The sequence below is a fragment of the Protomyctophum bolini genome, assembly GCF_963924005.1.
Source record: "Protomyctophum bolini genome assembly, chromosome: 3".
Taxonomy (NCBI): Eukaryota; Metazoa; Chordata; class Actinopteri; order Myctophiformes; family Myctophidae; genus Protomyctophum; species Protomyctophum bolini.
In genome coordinates, this window is record NC_137864.1 from 9,907,201 (window position 1) to 9,926,309 (window position 19,109).

At 41.9% G+C, this 19,109-nt stretch overlaps 2 protein-coding genes across 3 annotated transcripts; both read right to left on the reverse strand.

Moving 5' to 3' along the window:
• Window positions 1–353: 353 nt before the first annotated feature.
• capn9 (calpain 9) lies at window positions 354–10,917 on the reverse strand. The gene is made up of 20 exons (XM_080756528.1): window positions 10,570–10,917; window positions 9,517–9,586; window positions 9,089–9,207; window positions 8,744–8,877; window positions 7,687–7,855; window positions 7,071–7,154; window positions 6,621–6,706; window positions 6,445–6,522; window positions 5,950–6,110; window positions 5,249–5,406; window positions 4,620–4,828; window positions 3,857–3,893; window positions 3,675–3,755; window positions 2,989–3,046; window positions 2,608–2,672; window positions 2,358–2,426; window positions 2,167–2,245; window positions 1,255–1,371; window positions 647–705; window positions 354–505 (listed from the first exon to the last, which is right to left on the reverse strand). Exons 1-20 carry the CDS (start codon window positions 10,777–10,779, stop codon window positions 479–481), a joined length of 2,070 nt encoding a protein of 689 aa, XP_080612654.1. The 5' UTR covers window positions 10,780–10,917; the 3' UTR covers window positions 354–478.
• Window positions 10,918–11,704: 787 nt separating this feature from the next.
• On the reverse strand, window positions 11,705–19,109 carry taf5l (TAF5-like RNA polymerase II, p300/CBP-associated factor (PCAF)-associated factor). 2 transcript variants are annotated; one of them, XM_080759913.1, is made up of 5 exons: window positions 18,689–19,109; window positions 17,526–17,667; window positions 17,136–17,240; window positions 16,212–16,969; window positions 11,705–15,262 (listed from the first exon to the last, which is right to left on the reverse strand). In XM_080759913.1, exons 2-5 carry the CDS (start codon window positions 17,662–17,664, stop codon window positions 14,471–14,473), a joined length of 1,794 nt encoding a protein of 597 aa, XP_080616039.1. In that variant the 5' UTR covers window positions 17,665–17,667; window positions 18,689–19,109; the 3' UTR covers window positions 11,705–14,470. The 2 variants fall into 2 exon arrangements, with proteins under 2 accessions (XP_080616039.1, XP_080616038.1); XM_080759912.1 differs by having other exon boundaries at window positions 17,526–17,706; window positions 18,689–19,104.

Consider the following 19,109-nt stretch of genomic DNA (forward strand, 5'->3'; position numbering starts at 1 on the left):
GGTGGAGTGTGGGTTGTGTAGTCACTATAGTTACCTGACCTGTATTGACTTGTGCTTTTCGTTTGAAATGTACCCATTCTGCATACTGGTAAATTAATACATTTTTCAATCAATCAAACCTCTATGTGGAACATGGAGTTGAATTTCTGAGTGATGACACTGATGTGTTACACCAAGCCAAGACATGTTTTACTCTCAAAGCAGATTTAATGGTAAACTTCTTGCAGAGTGGATAGAAGACAACTCGTTCAGCACAACATAGGTAATGACAATACAAAATTCCCCCTGTCTGGTAAGCACTTCACAGTACAGTATACCTCTGATCTTCACCATACTTTTTCATGTAAATAGGAACTTTTAAGTAAGAAATAAAATAAGAATGTATTTGTGTGCGTGCTGTGCACACATATTTTAAGGGTATGCAACACATTGCACCCATGTTTATTTGTTCTTCTTTCATTTGACTTCAAGGGTATCCTTAGACGTTCATGGACAACATAAGGAACTGCAGGAAGAAGAAAATAACATTATCACAACTGCTATAAATAAAATAGATTAGATTAAAAGGAAAAATAAACGTTCTGAACATTTACTGAAAAGGTGCAATGATGGCAATACAGCTGTTTGACTGTTAATGAGCTTTTACCTGCATCATGTTCATGTTCACCTTTCCTCTCTTGGCATTGTCCAGCGCCTGGAAAACTCCTGGTAGAGGAAGCAAAGTCAGTCTATAAGACGTTCCAGCAACTTACATATTTATGGTACTCAAACAAAAGGTTTGTTTACCAAACCAAAAGAAACAAGACTGAACCAATTTGGCAACCGGGCAGCCCCTAGACTGGCCAAACATTATGAGAAATCTTGTGTGCAAATCTAACATATTTTGTCCTGAGGGTGGTGCTAGAGTAAAGGCCACAGGCTGGTGTAGCTGAAATGGATAGCTAGGTCGTCCAGGGAGTATGAATGCATTTAGAAAGTTTCATGGCAGCATGCCTATTCAATTTTGAAATATCTTGGGTGGAAGTGGAAAGTCTAGCCTAATGGTGGAGCTTGCAGAAAGGCCAAGGGCTCACTGAAATCACGTAGGTTCATCCTGCAATCTGCATATTAGATCGTTATGAGATGGCACCCTGCTTTGAGGCCCAGTCTAGCATACATTATGATAAAAATACATACATTATAGGGCTGCTGTGTGAATATGGTGTGAATGATGCAAGGAAGGACAGGTGGTTGTTACAGGAAGGGTGTACTTACTGAACATGTTCTCCAAACGAACAATGCATGTGAGGTAGTCGTCAAAGTCAATGTCATAGCTGTCATCAGCAAACCTTAAGCCAAGCAACTGCAGGAGCTTGGTGTTCAGTTGCATGCCTTGGTCAAAATAAATATTATTTGTTAGTCTTGGCTTGTTGCTCTATTCTAATGTATGTAACTGATTTATGAATGGCAGAAAAGCCTGATGTCCTCATTGACCTACATTAGCTTTGTTTAAACAATTCTATAATTGTTTTTTGTATATTCTTTTATATTTTATGAGATGTATTTACTAGTCACATTGTGGATTGTTCACAGAGACTTTATGACACAATTCCAGTCTGTGGGTGTGATGTGAGGTGGTGATTAGGTGCACCTGCACTATTACCACTCCTTTAAAAGGGACTGGCATTCAGAAACTCTCCACACTGATGCAGGCTGGATATTATTATTATTATTATATTCCATTATGCAAAAATAAAAACTATAAAATGCAGTCTTGGTGTGTGCGACCCATTACCGTTATTTTAATCTTGGCACTGACATATTCTGTATTTTCTCCTCAACAGAAATTAGGTAGCAAGTGATTTACAATGAGGAAAGTGAAATATAAATGTATTATAAATAATATACAAATATAATTATATAAACAAAGAAAAAATAACGAATTATTATGTTATTATTTTACAATTCAAAATTAACATAAATTCTCCCATTTAGCCCCTGTCACGACTCACTACTGACCTGTTAAGCGGATTCAAAGCCCTACTGTATGTGGTGGTGGGTGAAACCCTTACTCCTGTGCCACCCGATCGTCCAGTCTATCTATACATATATTTGCAGTTATTTTAGAAGAAGATAATTTTACTTGTGGGTATAATCTTTTCGTAATGCTAAAGAGTTCTATCTCACCTGCGGCTTTGAGGGCAATGCGAAGCTCGTAGGAAGACATCTTTCCTGATCGGTCCGTATCAAACGACAAGAAGAGCATCTGGAACAACAGTGACACATGTTTTACAACCTCTCCCACTCTCATTCATAACACATCAATCCGCCAATACTAGATACATTTAACAAATATCATGAAATATCTGAACCCATACAATCCACTTCTTCATCTTTTCCCAGAAGACCTTGAACTCCTGGAACTCCAACATCCCCGTGTTGTCCACCTGATTTTGCTGTCAAGGGGCATGCAATCACAGTATCTCGACATTCACAGGAATAGTGTTAATTTGAAAACAAGAGGATATGCAAAGTAGAAGCTGTATTTAGTTTAGTTTTGTTTAAATGACAACACTGTAATCTCACATCCAGTAAAGAACTGTCGCTCAAAGAAGCATAAAAGGATACATCCATTAGGTTGATGATGCTGTGACATGTGTTAAGACTGAGGCCATCAAATTTGATTTCTTTTCCTGGGGAAAACCAAAAGCAACCATGGAACAGAATTCAATGAGCAATGTCAGTTTAACTTGAATATAAGCACTCCAAATAAGTTTATCACAAAGTACTTTACAGAGCAACACAGTAATCTTTTTTTAATTGTAGCGATTCAGAAAACACCAATCCCATGTTTAATCTACAATGTAGATTAAACATGGGATTGGTGTTTTCTGAATCGCTACAATTAAAAAAAGATGTCCTGGCGATTGAATAATGAAGTGAAACTAAATGAAAATTCAGTCAGGCTAGTATGACTATGTTGTTACAACAAAACAAGACGATGCATACTTCTGCTGAGCACTCCATTCAACATCTGCTGAAGTTCTCTGGCAGAGATGGCCTTGTCCTGGAAATACAATCGTGAAAAGATAATGTTGAAGGTGCAGTTCACGTGAATCACGCTTGACCTAAAATTAGAACCTTACAGACAGTATCGCATGGTGGTCATGTTTGTGTTACATTCTTCTACTAGGGTTGGGTAACTGCACCCCTGTCTGATTGTAAATAAGTGCAGGAACTGCCACCGTGACTATGTGAATATGGTCTACCTAGTCTATGCAACATAGGGAAGACGCATCCACACCATTGTTTTCAGATTAAGAAACTGTTCATTTATTTTTGTACTGGAATTGAAGGATTACATAATCTCATGGACTGAGAATTACTTTTGATTTGGCTTATAAAAATCTTACCAAAGCTGCAGCAGAAATTGTATATCGCATGACATTTACATGAACTTTTTGAACCACTTATTGAAGCCATATTTTATAATTGATAGATATTTCTAAAATCACAAAGCCTTTGGAGTTTATAAATGATTATTTTGTATATATTTCTGTAAAATGATTGCCTGTGATGTAATGACCTCCCCAAAACAATGACGCCAGGTTGAGAGAGTGGTTAAATGTTATTAAATACTTAAACTATTTCATTTTGTTGAAACCATGTCATATGAGAGTTTAATGTTAACTCACTGAGCCAGCCAGCTGATCAAACAGCCTCCTCAGACCCTTTTCCTCGTCGCTCTCCTCCTCAGGGAGACTGGGCATGGGTGGCTGTGTGATATGGACATGTTTTATTATAAATACAGCAGCATGTGTAAATACAAAATAAACTTTATATCAATCATTATTGAGTGAAGAACTGATCTACTTACATCCGGCAAGTCAGCATCAACATTACTCCCCATCTCTCTGTAGAATAACACCACAATTAAGCAGTTTCTACTTTCTAATCTATAAACAATGACCATGTCACAACAATAACAATATAGCAGCTAAAGGTCCAATTATTAAATCAGTATTAGAACGTTAGTGGCTTAATTTCCCTTTTCTTTTTTCTTCTTCTTACAATATGAGTGAACTCTGTAGATGAGTGTAGGATAAGAAATCATCACCAATCAAACATATTTTCAGTTTTCACTGTGGATATAATGTCAGTCTACACAAGTCTTTACCAGGTAACCATAATCAATCACTACTGACCGTTCCACTCAGATTAATCTGCGGCCTTAGCCCTCAATCCAGTTCTCAGGTCTTTACACTGGTTTCTGAACTGATTTCAACATATTACTACTGTTGGCTCATAAATTAAGCACTGAACAGTTTAGGGCCCAAATACAGTTCTGATCTTGTGCTACATCATAAACCATCGAGAGCTCTCCAGTTGTCTGGGACAGGAGTCAGGACAGATCTAAACGTTGAGAAGCAGTGTTCCACCTGGCCTTGCCTATAGCAACCACTGTGATAGTGACAACAAAAGCCTGTGAAATTACACTTCTCCTTTGTTCTTATGTTATTCAGTTGTGTTCTCTTTGTTGTTTGAGTTTTGAGGTTTTTAGAGGTGTTTTATCTTTTAGCCGTCCTCCTTTGGAATTTTATTCTTTGTCCATATTTACAGACGTCTAACTAATCACTCACAGCGCTCCAGCTTTCTTCTCAGAGAAGATCCGTATAATGAAGTCAGCCTCGTGGTGAGGCTGGAAGGTGGTAGGGACCAGCAGATAGTTCCCAGGGGGTAGGGTGAAGCGTTCCGATACCTCCCTCATGTTGATATAGGTCCTACTGCGAGCCTTGGATGCATGGTACCGGAAGTAATCCTTCCCCAAGTGGTCTGCATCATCTGGAGCCTGAGAAGGGGGTAGATTTCAACATCCTGTCTCATAGACTTTTACATTTGATAATGTGACACAGTTCTAAATTGATCCTTAACTAAACCTGCCCACATATTCTGTTTTCATCGGTCTGTGCCTGTGTTCTTCTCAGTGTGGTTTCAGTCCAACACGTCATACAGTATCTGTTTTGCAGTAACTTTAACCTATTTCTCACATGTAAGCATCATACGTTGTTACACCTCATTTCATGTATTCAGCCATGTAAGGGGGGGTAGGGTCGCAGGTTGGACGTGACATCTATACTGTAGGTCTTAAGGCACATGTCCAAAACTGTTACTTTTCAGGATTCAAATTCGAGAGCGTCAGGTGTTGCCTATCAACATCATACAAAGATCACACAAGAAGATTTCAGATTTAAAAAAAAGTCTGTCTCACATCATACACAGCGAAGCCGATGGTCTCCAGGTCCAGTCCTTCTTTCCTCAGCTTACGTCTGTTCTTCTGCATCAGGGCGATGACCACACTGCACACATCATCCTCGTCATCAGCATCCTCCAACGTCAGCTTGAACTGGGGATTGGTCCAGAATGTGTCTATATAGCATGGTGAGACTTAGACGTTAGAACATGTCACACATGTGTGTTATATGCATAAGTACCGGTACATGTATGACTAACAATGTTCAACCCTCTAAGCCGGTTCCATTTTTTTTGTGAATGTCATTATAGGCAAAACATTTCCAAAATGCTTGTGAAAATACAAGATCAGCTATTCTGGATAGCATATTCTTCGCTGTTTTTGCACGAACAAAGGGCTTAAGTGGCTAACCATTATATATCCAATCCAATCCACTTTATATAGAGAGCACATCACATGAAAAACAACAGTGTTGAGCTAAAGTACTGTACACTCTTAACCAAAGATAACCGGAGCAAAAGAACAATACACAATAAACAGGCAAGATAATGCCTAGTGGAAACAGCAACTCTCAGCATGTTCGAACTCTAAGGAGAACACTTGAGTTTTCAAACGTGATTTAAACACAGGCGATGTTTGGGAAGTTCTATGAACTTGTAGGTCTGCTATTTTTGAAAAATCGTTCAAATGTGCCCCTTCAGAAAATTGTCATGATTTACCAATGAAGTTCCTGCAGCCTCCTGCCGAAGAGCCTCGGATCCAGTTTCCCTCAAACATGCTGACCTCCCAGTGGCGCTTGGTGTTGTCGGTCAGAGCATCCGGGGTCATGTTGCAGATCTCAACCTTGTCATAGTTGGTTTTGAAGTCCTCAAACTCCATCCTGAAATCGGAGTCAAAATCAATAACATCTAATGACACCTAAATGACCAAATATCTAGACTTTGACATCACATATACTGGACACTGCTAACATACATTACAGAAGATGGCTTCACTACAGCACCTCACGTATAAAAATGACAAAGCAAGACATAAACTTTCTGTCGAGATTACCGCTTTTGATTTTAAGTCACTGTGAAGTTTGACGGAATTGAACAGAACTGTATTATTACAACATTTTAGGCATCCAGAGGAAGCACGCTTACTATTAACCACAACTTTATGAGTTTGCACATCTGTGCAATCCTTGCTTTATTCCATTGATTGAGGCTTACCAGAATTCACCATCCTCCATGGAATTCTGAAGGATACGTGTTTTCTCAGACCTGTCAATTGAGTCCCATTCTCTGGATCTGTCGATGAAAGAAGAGATCAGGTCACAAGACTGGTCAATTTATCATTAAAGTTACAGTTTAGGTTTTCTTAGCAGTTTGTGAACAGTTAAACGTACTTGTCACTCCAGGGTCCATTCCATTCTACTTGTCCCCAGGGGTTCCTGATCCGGATTAGCTTGACTTTCCCTCCTCTGTAATTCACCTGAGGAGTAAAGTAATGCTTCATTTAATGATGGAATTATCAAAGCTACAACACGTTAATTATGAGCTTGTAGATCAGCTATTTTTGGCATGTGGCACCATTGCATGACAAAGTAAATTATAAATCAGGCTTAAGTATCTAAACTTCACTGTTTTGAGACAAAAACACTATGTAATATAACTACATACAACTCTGAATTCGATTCTATTTCCACAATAAAATACACAAAATATTGTTTTTATTGTGTGCGCGTGTGTGTGTGTGTTTGTGTGTGTGTGTGTGTGTGTGTGTGTGTGTGTGTGTGTGTGTGTGTGTGTGTGTGTGTGTGTGTGTGTGTGTGTGTGCGCGTGCGTGCGTGCGTTACCTCTTCAAGTCCTGTGATCGTGTAAGCATGTCCCTTCACCAGACCACTGGCAGTCTGGGCCTCCGACTCTGCTGAGCTGGAGATCTGGAGGACAGCAAAAATGCATAAAAGTTCTGCTAAAAGTGAAGCTCACTGTGCTCATCTTAAAGGCCCAATCCAGGATGGTTTTGAACATATATGAAGTACTTAATTATGCTAAGTTTTTGCCATGTTTTGCCATGCCATGTTTTTGTGAGTTTTTATTTATTTAAATCGCTCTGGATTAAGAGCGTCTGCTAAATGCCTAAATTGTAATAATTGTAAATTATTACACTAGCCTTTTTTTGTGATGGAGCAATCAGCTTAAACAGCGTTTAATGGGGAAAGTTTTAACAGGTACTCATCATTTCCACCATTGTAAAAGCTGTTTTGCACATGGGACAACTAGTAATCAGGCCTTTGTTTGCATTTGCACTGCCATATGATCATGGGAAACTGTAAAACAAATTGTGAACATTTAAACACATTTACTCTACTACTCTATGCGATTTGACTCTCATCTACATTGTTCAGCTGTACTCGACTCTAATAATAGTATATTCCTATCTTTAGATCAAGCCGCTTTAGGGGTCCTTACATCAATTGAGCATCCCAGCATGGAGCCTCTGTCATGAGCCTTCTTCATGGTCTTGAAGAGGGTAGGTGGAGCTTTTTTGGTGTTATACATCTCACCCACACCGCCTGTAAAGTCCTCCATGGCTTCCATTGTGCTGCCACCCTTCAGAGACTCATAGCTGCCATGCAATCTGAAAGGATGGGGAAAACACTGATCCTTTAACCACTTAAGCATTAACCACAAGAAATTCTAAATTATGTCCAAAATAGTCGATCTGCCATCTCACAATGCATCATATCATATCATTCATATTGCAAGCTTTTGGATTGGCTTTTTATTCCATTATTTTTTACTGTCCAAAATTGGATCTATAGGGTTGAAATGGTTATAATTAAGGAGTATTCTATGTACGTTGTATTATATCATGTCATTTCTCTGCTATGTGTTATGCTCTAAGCATGGGTTTGAGTCCCGATCTCGACAACCTTTGCTGCGTGTCACTCCCCATGCATGTCTCTTTACATTTCCTATCAGCCTACTGTCCTATATCTATAATAAAGGCATAAAAGATCAAAAATAAATCTACCATAAAGGGTGCATGACATTGTTATTAGTGGATAAACAAATACATTGTATAATGTTTGTAAAAAGGGATTGCCTTTAGGTGTTGTTTACATTTACTTAAAGAAAGACATATTCCTGTCACTGCAGAATGTCAGTAGGACACAGTATGTAAATAAAAAGTAAACAAATATGCACCAGCCAGAAGTCTTTTTTACAAGACAGGCAAAAGGTTGCATGAAGAACTGTGGGCTGGAGGGATAGTAGTGGTATAGAACAGTTGTTCCCAAACCTTTTAGCTCGAGCTTGAGTCTGACCCAGTGTTTGAAACACTGGTATAGAAGAAGAGGATATTATGGAGGTAGACTTTATGTGTAATTGAAACAAGTAGGCCTAGGCCATTTTGTTCTCACGTCATATGTGCAGGTTGGGATATTTTCCAATCCAGCGCATTATTAGCTTAATAACAAAATGGCCGTTGTGTGAATATGGTTAATAGACTGAAGTGCAAAATTACTTGGCATAGGCCTTCTCCAGCAGAGCGCTCCAGAACTCATTGTTTGAGGCAGAGTGGACCAGAACCAGCTTGTTCCTCACAGAGGGCAGCCTGTCATCCACCACTACGTCCAGCCATTTGTTGTGACGCCAAAACTGAAAGAGAAGCAGATAACAAATGTAACAGCTCACTTCTGAAACACAATGTGAAAAACATATTACATATATTGTCTCCAAAGTATCAATGATGCTGTCTAGAAAATATGGGTAAAATTATGACAACCAATGAGATTAATTTAAGAGGCAAGGGTTTTATATTTCATTTTTACTTTGCTGCAACATATCACTGACATATACAGGTAAGTACCTGAAAATGGAAGATGCCAGCATAACTGCGGTCAAATCTCTGGTCATGGGGTACGACCCTGGCCAAGGCTTCCTTATGGAGGGTCAGGGAGGCGATGGCTGCCAGAAGCCAGCAGTCCCCTGGAGTGACAAAACAAGTGTGTTTTAACCACTGTATGCAAAGGTGATCTTAGAATGAAAGATTAGTCTGTGAGCTTACAGTATATGTAGACCTGATACAGGCAATATTAAAAATATAAAAAGCTTTTAAAGTGATTGGTATATGGTCAATAACGGGTCTAAAGGATTTAGAACAGCAGTTGTAAATCGACATTAGTTAGTAGCAGTACTTGCTACTAACTAGTATAGCCTACTTGTGTACAAAGCACAAGTTGGCACCTCGACAGAGTGCATTTCTAGTAGTTAGTTATAGCTCTTTTGAGTACCTACCCAGTTGTCCTTGACATATGTCTGTCCTGTTGGCATCACCAACAATGAACTTGGGGTTCTCACAGAGCTCCTAGAAGGATCAGAAACAGACCATGTCAGGTATTTAAAGATGGAAGGGAAAATACTGGTTAGTTCTGCTTTTTTTTTTCTTGTTTTGAGAATTGATGGGTGAGGTGACACAAGTAGGTGTGTCGACATTCCTGAGAGTCCTGGACTTTTAATCTCTCTCACACACACACACACACACACACACACACACACACACACACACACACACACACACACACACTAGACCACGCCACAGGAAGGCAGCTGAGGTATTTACCTGCGAGGAACACCCTACAGAGAAATGCATCCTTTAATAGTAATTCTCCCTAATGGTGATGTTCTCCATTGTTCAGGGTAGCATTGCATCTCAATCTCACACATTACTGTGTAGGTCAATGTAAAACAAATAATCTCTTGACAAAAAATAATCTGTATCCGGATTTTGCATTCTAAAAACGATCTGAAACATTGTCATTTATAGACATAGAAGAACGTCACATTGAAGATTGTGTAAATAATTAATAATTTCCAAGCTTTTCATCTGAGCTCAACCTAACCTTAAAATAGTTTAATGCCTTTATGCTAAATGGCTGGAAAGACATTTTTCTGCAAATAGTACTATGACATTTATGCATGAAACTAATCACTCACAAAACTTGAAAACCAGAATGCTGCCCCAATGCTTTGACATTGACATTGTCTATTTACCATATTTTGTTGTAAAACTGGTTTAACAGTCATGCTGGATTAATTCTTCCCTTCCTTGTCATATGGTATGGTTTGTATGACAACTTTGTTTTTAAAGGGAGACATTTCTAAACACATTTATTGGTATACCACTCAGGCTGAAAGCTACTTGGGATGACAGTTCAGCTTGTGAGACCTGCAACGTCTATGAATATATTGCTGTATGTCCTGTCAACGTGCAATAATCTGAAACTCTGAATTCCAGCTCACTCATTGTACTTCTCTCTGAAAACCAACATTAAACTGTACTGTACATACCTTTGGTCTCTTCCATTCAAAGCTGATAGGAACAGTCTGGCTGTAGAAGAGAGAGGAATCAATGGCAGGGAAGTCGGGGTCCTCAAACAAGGTGTTTTTCCTCAGACACTCCTGCCTCAGCTCCTCAAAAGACTTCCCGTCGTACTGTGTGTTGATGCCCTTGGTGGCCGCTTTGGCGCTCCCGCCTGACAGGGTAGAATGGAGGGGCATCTTCAAGCTGGGGAGACAAGGGGATGAGATGTCTCTGTGTCGGTGACTACGACCGAGATATGGCGTGGTTTGTGTCAAAAGCTCTTATGTCTGTCCGATCCACCTCTGTGTGATGGAGGGACAGGCCTGTCAGGTCGGTGGAGTACTTGCACTACTAACACACCCTCTAGACAGAAAACTGGTTTGTCCTCCCTTTTGATGGACCTCGCCCCTTCCGCCTACTCTGCCTTAAACTCACTATACGTTTGAGTCATAGGCGAAAGGAGGAATTAATCGCGGAATGTGGATGATGTAGAATCAAATAAGTTAAGGCCATGGCACGTTCAAAACTCTACACCCTCAAGTGGTCTTATGGCAGGACTTAAGTGAATTTGATAATCATCTAAGGGGGCGTCTTTTTCTGGGCAGGGAGATTCATTTCAGTTTCTTGATTCTCCTGCACTTTCATCAATACAGTAAATGACACAGATTTCTTTGACATTATCAAGATCCTATGACAGAACAGACAAATAGTTCTCAATGTCATGTCCAGGGACCAAAAGGGCTCCACATGGAACCTTATGGCTCTGTAACTCTGAGTGCACATTTTGTACAATCATAGTTAACATTTTGATCCAAGCAGATTTCTGAATACACAGCATACCAGCAAAGGAAAAAAAAAGAAGATTGAAGCATACTATATTCTGATAAATCGTTACTTTATTTCTTGTTTTGAGAGGGGGCTCAAAAGTTTTGCTTCATTTTCAGACAAAAATCTGTCTGAAAATGAAGTTATATAAAAGGTCTCAATCTGGCTGATAATTTAAGATTACATGGGGCAGAGCCAACTGAATTTATAAATGTATTATCAAAACAACAAAATCTCAGTGCTGCATATGTATATAACCTGGCTGTTGGCATATAAAAACGTACAAGGAAGACCACATCAAACTGAAGAACTTTATCAATACTTCTTACACCAACATATACTGTAGCAAATGCCAATTCTCTTGAAATAGAAAAAAAAAAGAGTAAGCAAGATATTACAAAAATATATTTACACTTTTCAGCATTGCACAAATAATGCCACTATAGCAGAATCGTGCGAAAAATACAGCCATTATTTAGTCGCTTTTTCCTCTCTTTTTTAGAACGTTCCTTGAGAAGACACATGGTGACACTTCTCCCTCAGCTCTATAGACCATATTCACACGGCAGCCATCTTGCCATTAACTTGATGAAATGCCCAGATATATAAAAAAAAAATAGATGCCTCATTGGACGCTGCAATTCAATGGCGCCACCTGTATCGATGCGAGGGTGGACGTCGGAAGGCACGTTATGCCACGCTGCCAACCACAGCGCGTCTTTTCCGGGACTTGTAAGACCCGACCGTCCACTCTGTGATGCACGCAAACTTCTGTGAAGCACTAGTCTCGCGTTTCCTCTCGTAATAGTTGTCTGGCTATGCAAGGCTAGTGAAGCACCAATGCAGAAGCTTACACTCACTTGAGTACACACACACACACACACGCCCCAGAGCAGAAGGAGGCGTCTACCTTTCAGTCTATGGAAATGCCACCCCGTTGCCAACTGCTTTTTTCAATGCAAAAGGCCAACATTGCCATTTGCCAGCATCTGAATATGGTCTATACTAGCGTCTTTTATGTTTTCCGTTATTGTGGGGAAAGCATTTCACTGAAAGTAGCTGATAGACAAGCTCACAACGCAATGCAACGCATCAGGTTGTGAGCTTCCAGCAAAAGCTATCCCCACAGTACTGGGGTTTAAGTGGTTAAGCTGCTATGTCACTAATGATAATAATCAGTGTACACTCAGTGTACAGAATAGTAAGACCACCTCATCGCCGTCAGGCAGAAATATCCATATTTCAACATTTTGTTTTTCATAAAACAGACAGTGTCATCCAACATTAACGAATATAGCAGATCTACAAAATCACGTCGCTTGTAGATCCGCTACATTTGCAATTTGGGAAGAAAAAAAATAACTTCTGCTTGCCCAAAATAGGGATGCCAGGTTGAAAGATCTTCAGACTTTCAGTCTGTGGGTTTATAAATATTTCACGAATGAAAACCTATCAATAAGAGCTTGCGACTACAATGAATATATTGAGAATAGAGGGTATGCGCATGCATAAAGTAAGTGGCAAAGTGAGTTTAAGGTTGTTTAATGCAATCAGATAGGACTTATGTTTGGAATGGATATATGGACCGTCAAGGCCAGAAATTTGCCACTCAGTAGGTGGTCCTGCATAACTTCCACGTATTATGATGATGTCACGTGCAGCGGCGCATACCCTCTATAGGTTCATAGGCCCATTTCCTGAAAAGCAATGGTTTTGGACATACAAGGTTTCTGCCTGACAGCAACGACCTGCTCGATCCGTCTTAACGAGTTGAAAACCTGCATCACTTATTGATTTCACCCCATATACGTCCACTTTAACCATGAAAAGGAAGAAGCTAGTTAACGAAAGGATGTTTGAAACATGGACTGTGCAAAACGAGGGCAAAAATTCTATAGTATTTCAATAGTACTACTAGACAGTCATAATATTTTGTACATACCCCCAGGTGCCAGTTTACAGCAGAACAATTTCCATTCTGTCGCATTTCTTTTGGCAATTTTGTTGCTAGTTCAGCATGAACTAGCAACATCATGTTAATAATACGGTCCTAGGAAAAACCATAAAGCCACATTTTATGATTTCCCCCACCAAGTAGGCTATGTATTTCAACTTGAGGTTCTTGATGTTGGAACCATAATATAATGTCAGGTCATGTGACATGATAAAACGACAGGTCGATGTTTGTTATTCCAAAATTCTTGAAAAGCAAAACATATTCTATAAGTTTAGAACCTGACAACAGCAATGATCAACAGTGTCAGCCTGGAACCTAGGACACCTCTGGAGAAGGACACATTCACCTCCTAACATATGTATACTGTCGGTTACTTCTACAAGCACTTTTCATTGATCATAATAACATTGTGCGTGAGAGAACAGTAAACATTCGCTGACCACCATGGCACCATGTTTTGAACACCTTTCCACGATCCCAGTTGCAATCTACAGCAGTCTACGATTGACCCGGTTCAACAGAATTAGAAGAAAAGGGTAGGCTAAGATCCCAATGCTGTAAACCTTTGACATCTATAAAATACCGCAAAAACATTGAAATGACACTGTATTTTAATTATACCCGACTATCAACTGTGAAGCCCTGATGAAGACCGGTATAGGTCGAAACATGTTTAATAAAGATTCCTCATTTTTAACCAATTTGTGTGCCCGGATCTCCGCCTTTTTTCAATAGATGTCTTATCCCGATTGATCCAGGAGCACCTCTTTAGTTTTTACCATTTACAATTTTTATATTTTGTATCTACCTGCACGTCTCCGTCGAGCACCTGGTTGCTTTCTTGCCTCTGCCTTTATCAACTGTGAACATTGGACTTCAGAAGTGACGATACCGTTTTTTTCTACGAAAAAGATTAAGTGGACTGGTCGGCGGTGGCCGGCTGATTAGTTTGACCTGCAATCAAAGCTTTTTGTGTGCCCGTCTCAGGGAAGAAAACATGAGAATGAGAGAGAAACAATCCGTTGGATGACGACAAAAGAAAGCCAAATAAATGTTTGTTCTCAACATTAAACAAATGAGCCCTGACAAATGAGAATTCCCTTTGGCTACTGTTCAGTCTTTTCTTGTGCCGTTCCTGTCACCAGGAGCAGGTTACAGGCCATGAACTGGACATTGAGCACGTTGCTGGTGTTTCCAGTGTACTGCCCCACCAGTTCGCCGGACGACCCGTCCGAGGGGGCTCCGCTGTGGGAGTTCCGGATGTCCCACACCCGGACGGAGTTGTCCATGGAGGACGACGCCACCAGGCTGCTGTCCGGGCTGAAGGACAGACTGGTGACGCTGTCCGTGTGTCCCCGCAGGTCTTTGAACAAGGTCCCCGAAGCCAAGTCCCACAGCTTCACCCTCTGGTCCTCGCCGGCCGACGCCAGATACTTCCCATTGGGCGCGAAGGCCAGCGACAGCACGGGGCCGCGGTGGCCCGTGAAGAGGCGAACAGATGCCCCCTGCTGGGTGCTCCACAGGCGGACAGTCTTGTCTGTGGAGCCGGTGGCCAAGTAGTTGGAGTTGGGATGGAACTTGACGCAGTCCACATCGGCCAGGTGGCCGGCGTAGATCCGCAGCGGGTACGTGCGGGAGAACGTCCAGAGGCGGGCCGTGCGGTCCTGCGAGCCGCTGGCGAAGTAGAGGCTGCAGGGGCTGACGTTGACGTCCCAGACCGGGTAGGCGTGGCCCTGGTAGAGCGCCGTGTTGGTGAAGCTGCCCAGGTCCCAGTAGCGGATGGACGTGTCCTCGGAGCAGGAGAGCAGGCCAGAGCTGTCTGTGAGGAAGGCCGTGCGGAACACCGGGCCGCTGTGGCCACGCAGGGTCTTGATCTCACTGCCGTCTTCCTCATCCTCCTGAGGAGAAATTAGATAAGTTAGTTAACCGTGCAATTTATAGTCCTGCAAACATTTATCTTTAACCATCTCAATATCCCACATCATAGAAACTAAGATTTTTTTTTTTTGTTAATTCATTTTCGACTATTATATGATAGACAGAGAGAGAACAAATCTTAAACGACAGTGATGTCAACCATTTCACATTTTATGCAATTAAGACAGCTCCTTATGTGCATATTATAATATAATAATCATACAGTGCATTACAGAATTATAAGATTATATGGTCACCTTCATAACCACTATAGTAGAAACACATCATTGTCATGATTAATACTTATTATGAATACTATCCAAAGGTTTATATGTCACTACTCATACAGGTACAAGTAGCGACCGTTGGTACGTTCTGCATTACACGGCAATACTGTGTGCAACATCAACAATTATATAATTTTATAATGGCTGAGAGGCGTAGTAAGACACGATGCGTAGCGAGCGGAGGGTCCCCGACCCCGTCAGCCATTATAAAATACCCGGTAAGCTGGGACTTCGCATGGCTTATTGCTTTTCTAAAATGGTTACAAACGTTTAGCAATATTAACCTCATAAAACTATTAAATTCACAAAAGTAGCTACGCTTTGCGCCCACCAGAGCGAGCCACATTTTCTTGTTTTACTCGGCCAGTATCTGTGACGGGGGAATAGAAGGCGCTTGATGTTTTTACGAGGCCGCCCGGGGCCACACATTGACAGTCATACGAGCGTCGAGCGCGGGTGGTGCTTAGACGGCCACACGGCCAGGGTGTGTAAGGCCTTCAAATGCTCCCCTTACCCAGTTCAGCTACAGAGCTGCGGGATCAGCTAGGAATGATATAAAGTGATTGAAGGTGTGGTATTGGGATTGGGACTAACCGTTTTAGAAAGATACATTGTGCATCGGCATTACAATGAATATACTCACTTCCTCTTCCAGTAAATCACAGGCCAGGTGGATATGTGCCACGTCGGCCCTGTGTGGCTTGGCCTTCAGCTTCCTGGCCCTGAGGCTCCACAGCTTCACCGCGGAGCTGTCGAACCCTGCGGCCAGCAGCCTGCTGTCGGCAGACACCTCCGCCGTGTTGAGGAGTTGCTCCGTGTGATGGAACGCATAGAAGCACACGGTGGTGAGCGAGGGCGGCCCCTCGCGCACCTTCTTGATGCAGTCCTGCAAGGCCTCCAGGGCTGCCTCGCTCTGCGGCAGCCCGGCAGGGACGTCTACCCCCTCCCCTCCCTCTGCCCCGTCTGCCGCCGCCCAGGAGGAGGAGTTGGGGGCGGTGACGGGACCACCGGCCACCCCGTACAGCTGGTAGTCGGTGCGTTTCGACGCCGTGACCTCCACCTGCACGTGGGTGCTGAGGGCCCTGCAGAGGGCGCTGTTGTCCTCGCTCTGCAGGTAGCGCAGCAAGTAGCTGTGGCCCGGCTCCGTCAAGTGGACCACGTACTTGTGCTCCAGGAAGGCGTTGAGCTTCGGGTTGGCCGTCACGTCCTGAGCGGTGAGAACGTGGCGGAGTTGTTCCACGGTGGCGCGGTGGTCACTGTCCTGGAGGAAAGCACCGTGGAAGCGGCTGTAGAAGCTGTCGACGGCTGACTTCAGGCCACAGCGCACCATGTCCAGGTGAAGGTAAACAAAGAGTGGATAGAGGATGCTGCTCACCTCTTTGGCCGAGGGCACCTCTGTTTCTAAAATGGGGGAGGGGGGGGGGGAGAGCAGAATTAAACCAAAACATGCAGCACTGTGTTAAAAACCAACCTCTGAGATCATTTACCAGATAATTTACCAATCAAAACGGCCTCACTTACAGTAGGCTGTGATCCAACTAACAATACGATCATTTAGGTGGAGTACCTGAGAGAAAGGTACGAAGTCTGGAGAACTGCGTCTCATACTGTTGAGGGTCAGACTGGCAAGGTGCAGCAGAGACGAAGTTGGCACACCCCGACTCCGTTTGCACTGCTCGGGTAGAGACAAAATGACACGAAGAGTGATAAGCTCAATCATTTAGTAGTGTCGCCACATTCATGTACATTTGGATTCTATGCCAAGTGAACAATTCTGAGCTTTTAAGTACCACCTTTTTTATTGTGGGACAAGGTATTTGTTCAAAGTTGAGTGTTAAGTGTGTTAAGACTGCAGAACTTGGTGGAAAGAAGCGAATAGATCGGATTTCCATATTGCAGTGGTTCTCAAAATGGGGTTTCTCCAACTTTAGAACAACAAGAGGCAATATCTACCCACCTGTGAGGTTGGCAGCCATCTCCTCTGGCGACTGGAAGAGTTTAGCCCCTTTCAGGGCACCTTCCATGTCCACATACTGCCTCCTCTTCAGGTACTGAGCCACTGTGTACTGGATCTGCTCAGTGCGTACTCTCTTCATGACCTGTGGAATCGACCAAGTCAATGGAGATTCACCACACAGCTGAGAGGTGGAGGGAAATGTCAGACAATGGAAGAGAGACATCAATTGAAGCCAAGTCAATGGAGAATCACAGGGTACAGGATAGGTGAGCACTAGGGACATCTGGGCAGTGGGCATCTTTGTCCAAAATGTTACAAATTGTAATATTAAAAAATAGTATCAATTAATGTAAAGTATATATGATGTGAATATCCACAGTACATTATCACATTTAATTTGATCCGTCAACTTCTTGTTTATCATAAACAAGAATCCTTCATTCTGAAGAATCCTTCATTCTGAAATTGGTAGCGCCAGTGCTACCAAGTAAAAAAGTTAATTTCGAGCCCTGTTATGCCCCAAAATGGGAAAGAAATTGCAGAAATAGTAGACGTTAATTGTCCCAATGTTTAAGCATGTTATAATTCTTTACATTTTGGAGGAAATACGGTAGCGAAATCCAATTTTACACTGAGGTGCCCACTCGGTGCCCACCTATCCTGTTACCAATCACGCACAGCTGAGAGGTGGAGGGAAATGTCATGCAAAGGAAGAGGATCACAGTCATTGCATTGATTCATCATTAATATCCAGACTTATCACCAACTCTTGTGTGCTTAGGAAGAAGGAAGGCACGTGTATGCAACAAAACTGAAAACAAAAAAATCTAGCAGAATGAATCTTATATAAATGAATATAGCATATTTACACCAGGCTACAGCTAACAAGGAACAAGTGGGTTAATTGAACGAGTTATGGCTCTCTCTCTGAGGCTGAAATATAGCTATGCGTAATAGTAAAACAGTCAGGAATCCACAAAAAATAAGAGAGAAAAATACACCTGCTTGTGCCATCTGATTTATTAACAACCCCTAAAGATGCAGCATTAAATTATGATTGGGCTAACTGGGCTAACTAGCTTTGAGCTAACTAACTGGATTAGCGCGAGAATCCCGAGGAGGTGATCAGTTTGCAGACACAAGAATGTTGAATGGTTACTCACTGCATATCGTGCTGTACTGTGCTCTCCCTTTAGTGGTCAGATGCTACGTGCAAAGAAGGACCAGATGAAAATAATCCCCAACTGAAAGCACAACATCAGCAGCGGTGTAACTCCATCGTGCTGCTTTTCCCCTCCATGTTCCAGCAGCAGCACCCTCCATCAGAGAGAAAGCTAAAGCTAGCTGTAGCTGCGTTCATATCTGGACGGGTAGATCTCATCAGGCCGTCGATGATCTTCTACCTCTGCCTGGATCATTTATTCTGTACACTGTACACACTACACAGCCTATCATAGATTCATATCGAGTCTGACTTTTATTTTCATATTATATCTATGGTAGATATGCAAATGTCTGCAAAGTCTTAATCTAAGGCTAATTCAGATACATAGATTAATTTTAAACCATGGAAGAAAAAAAATC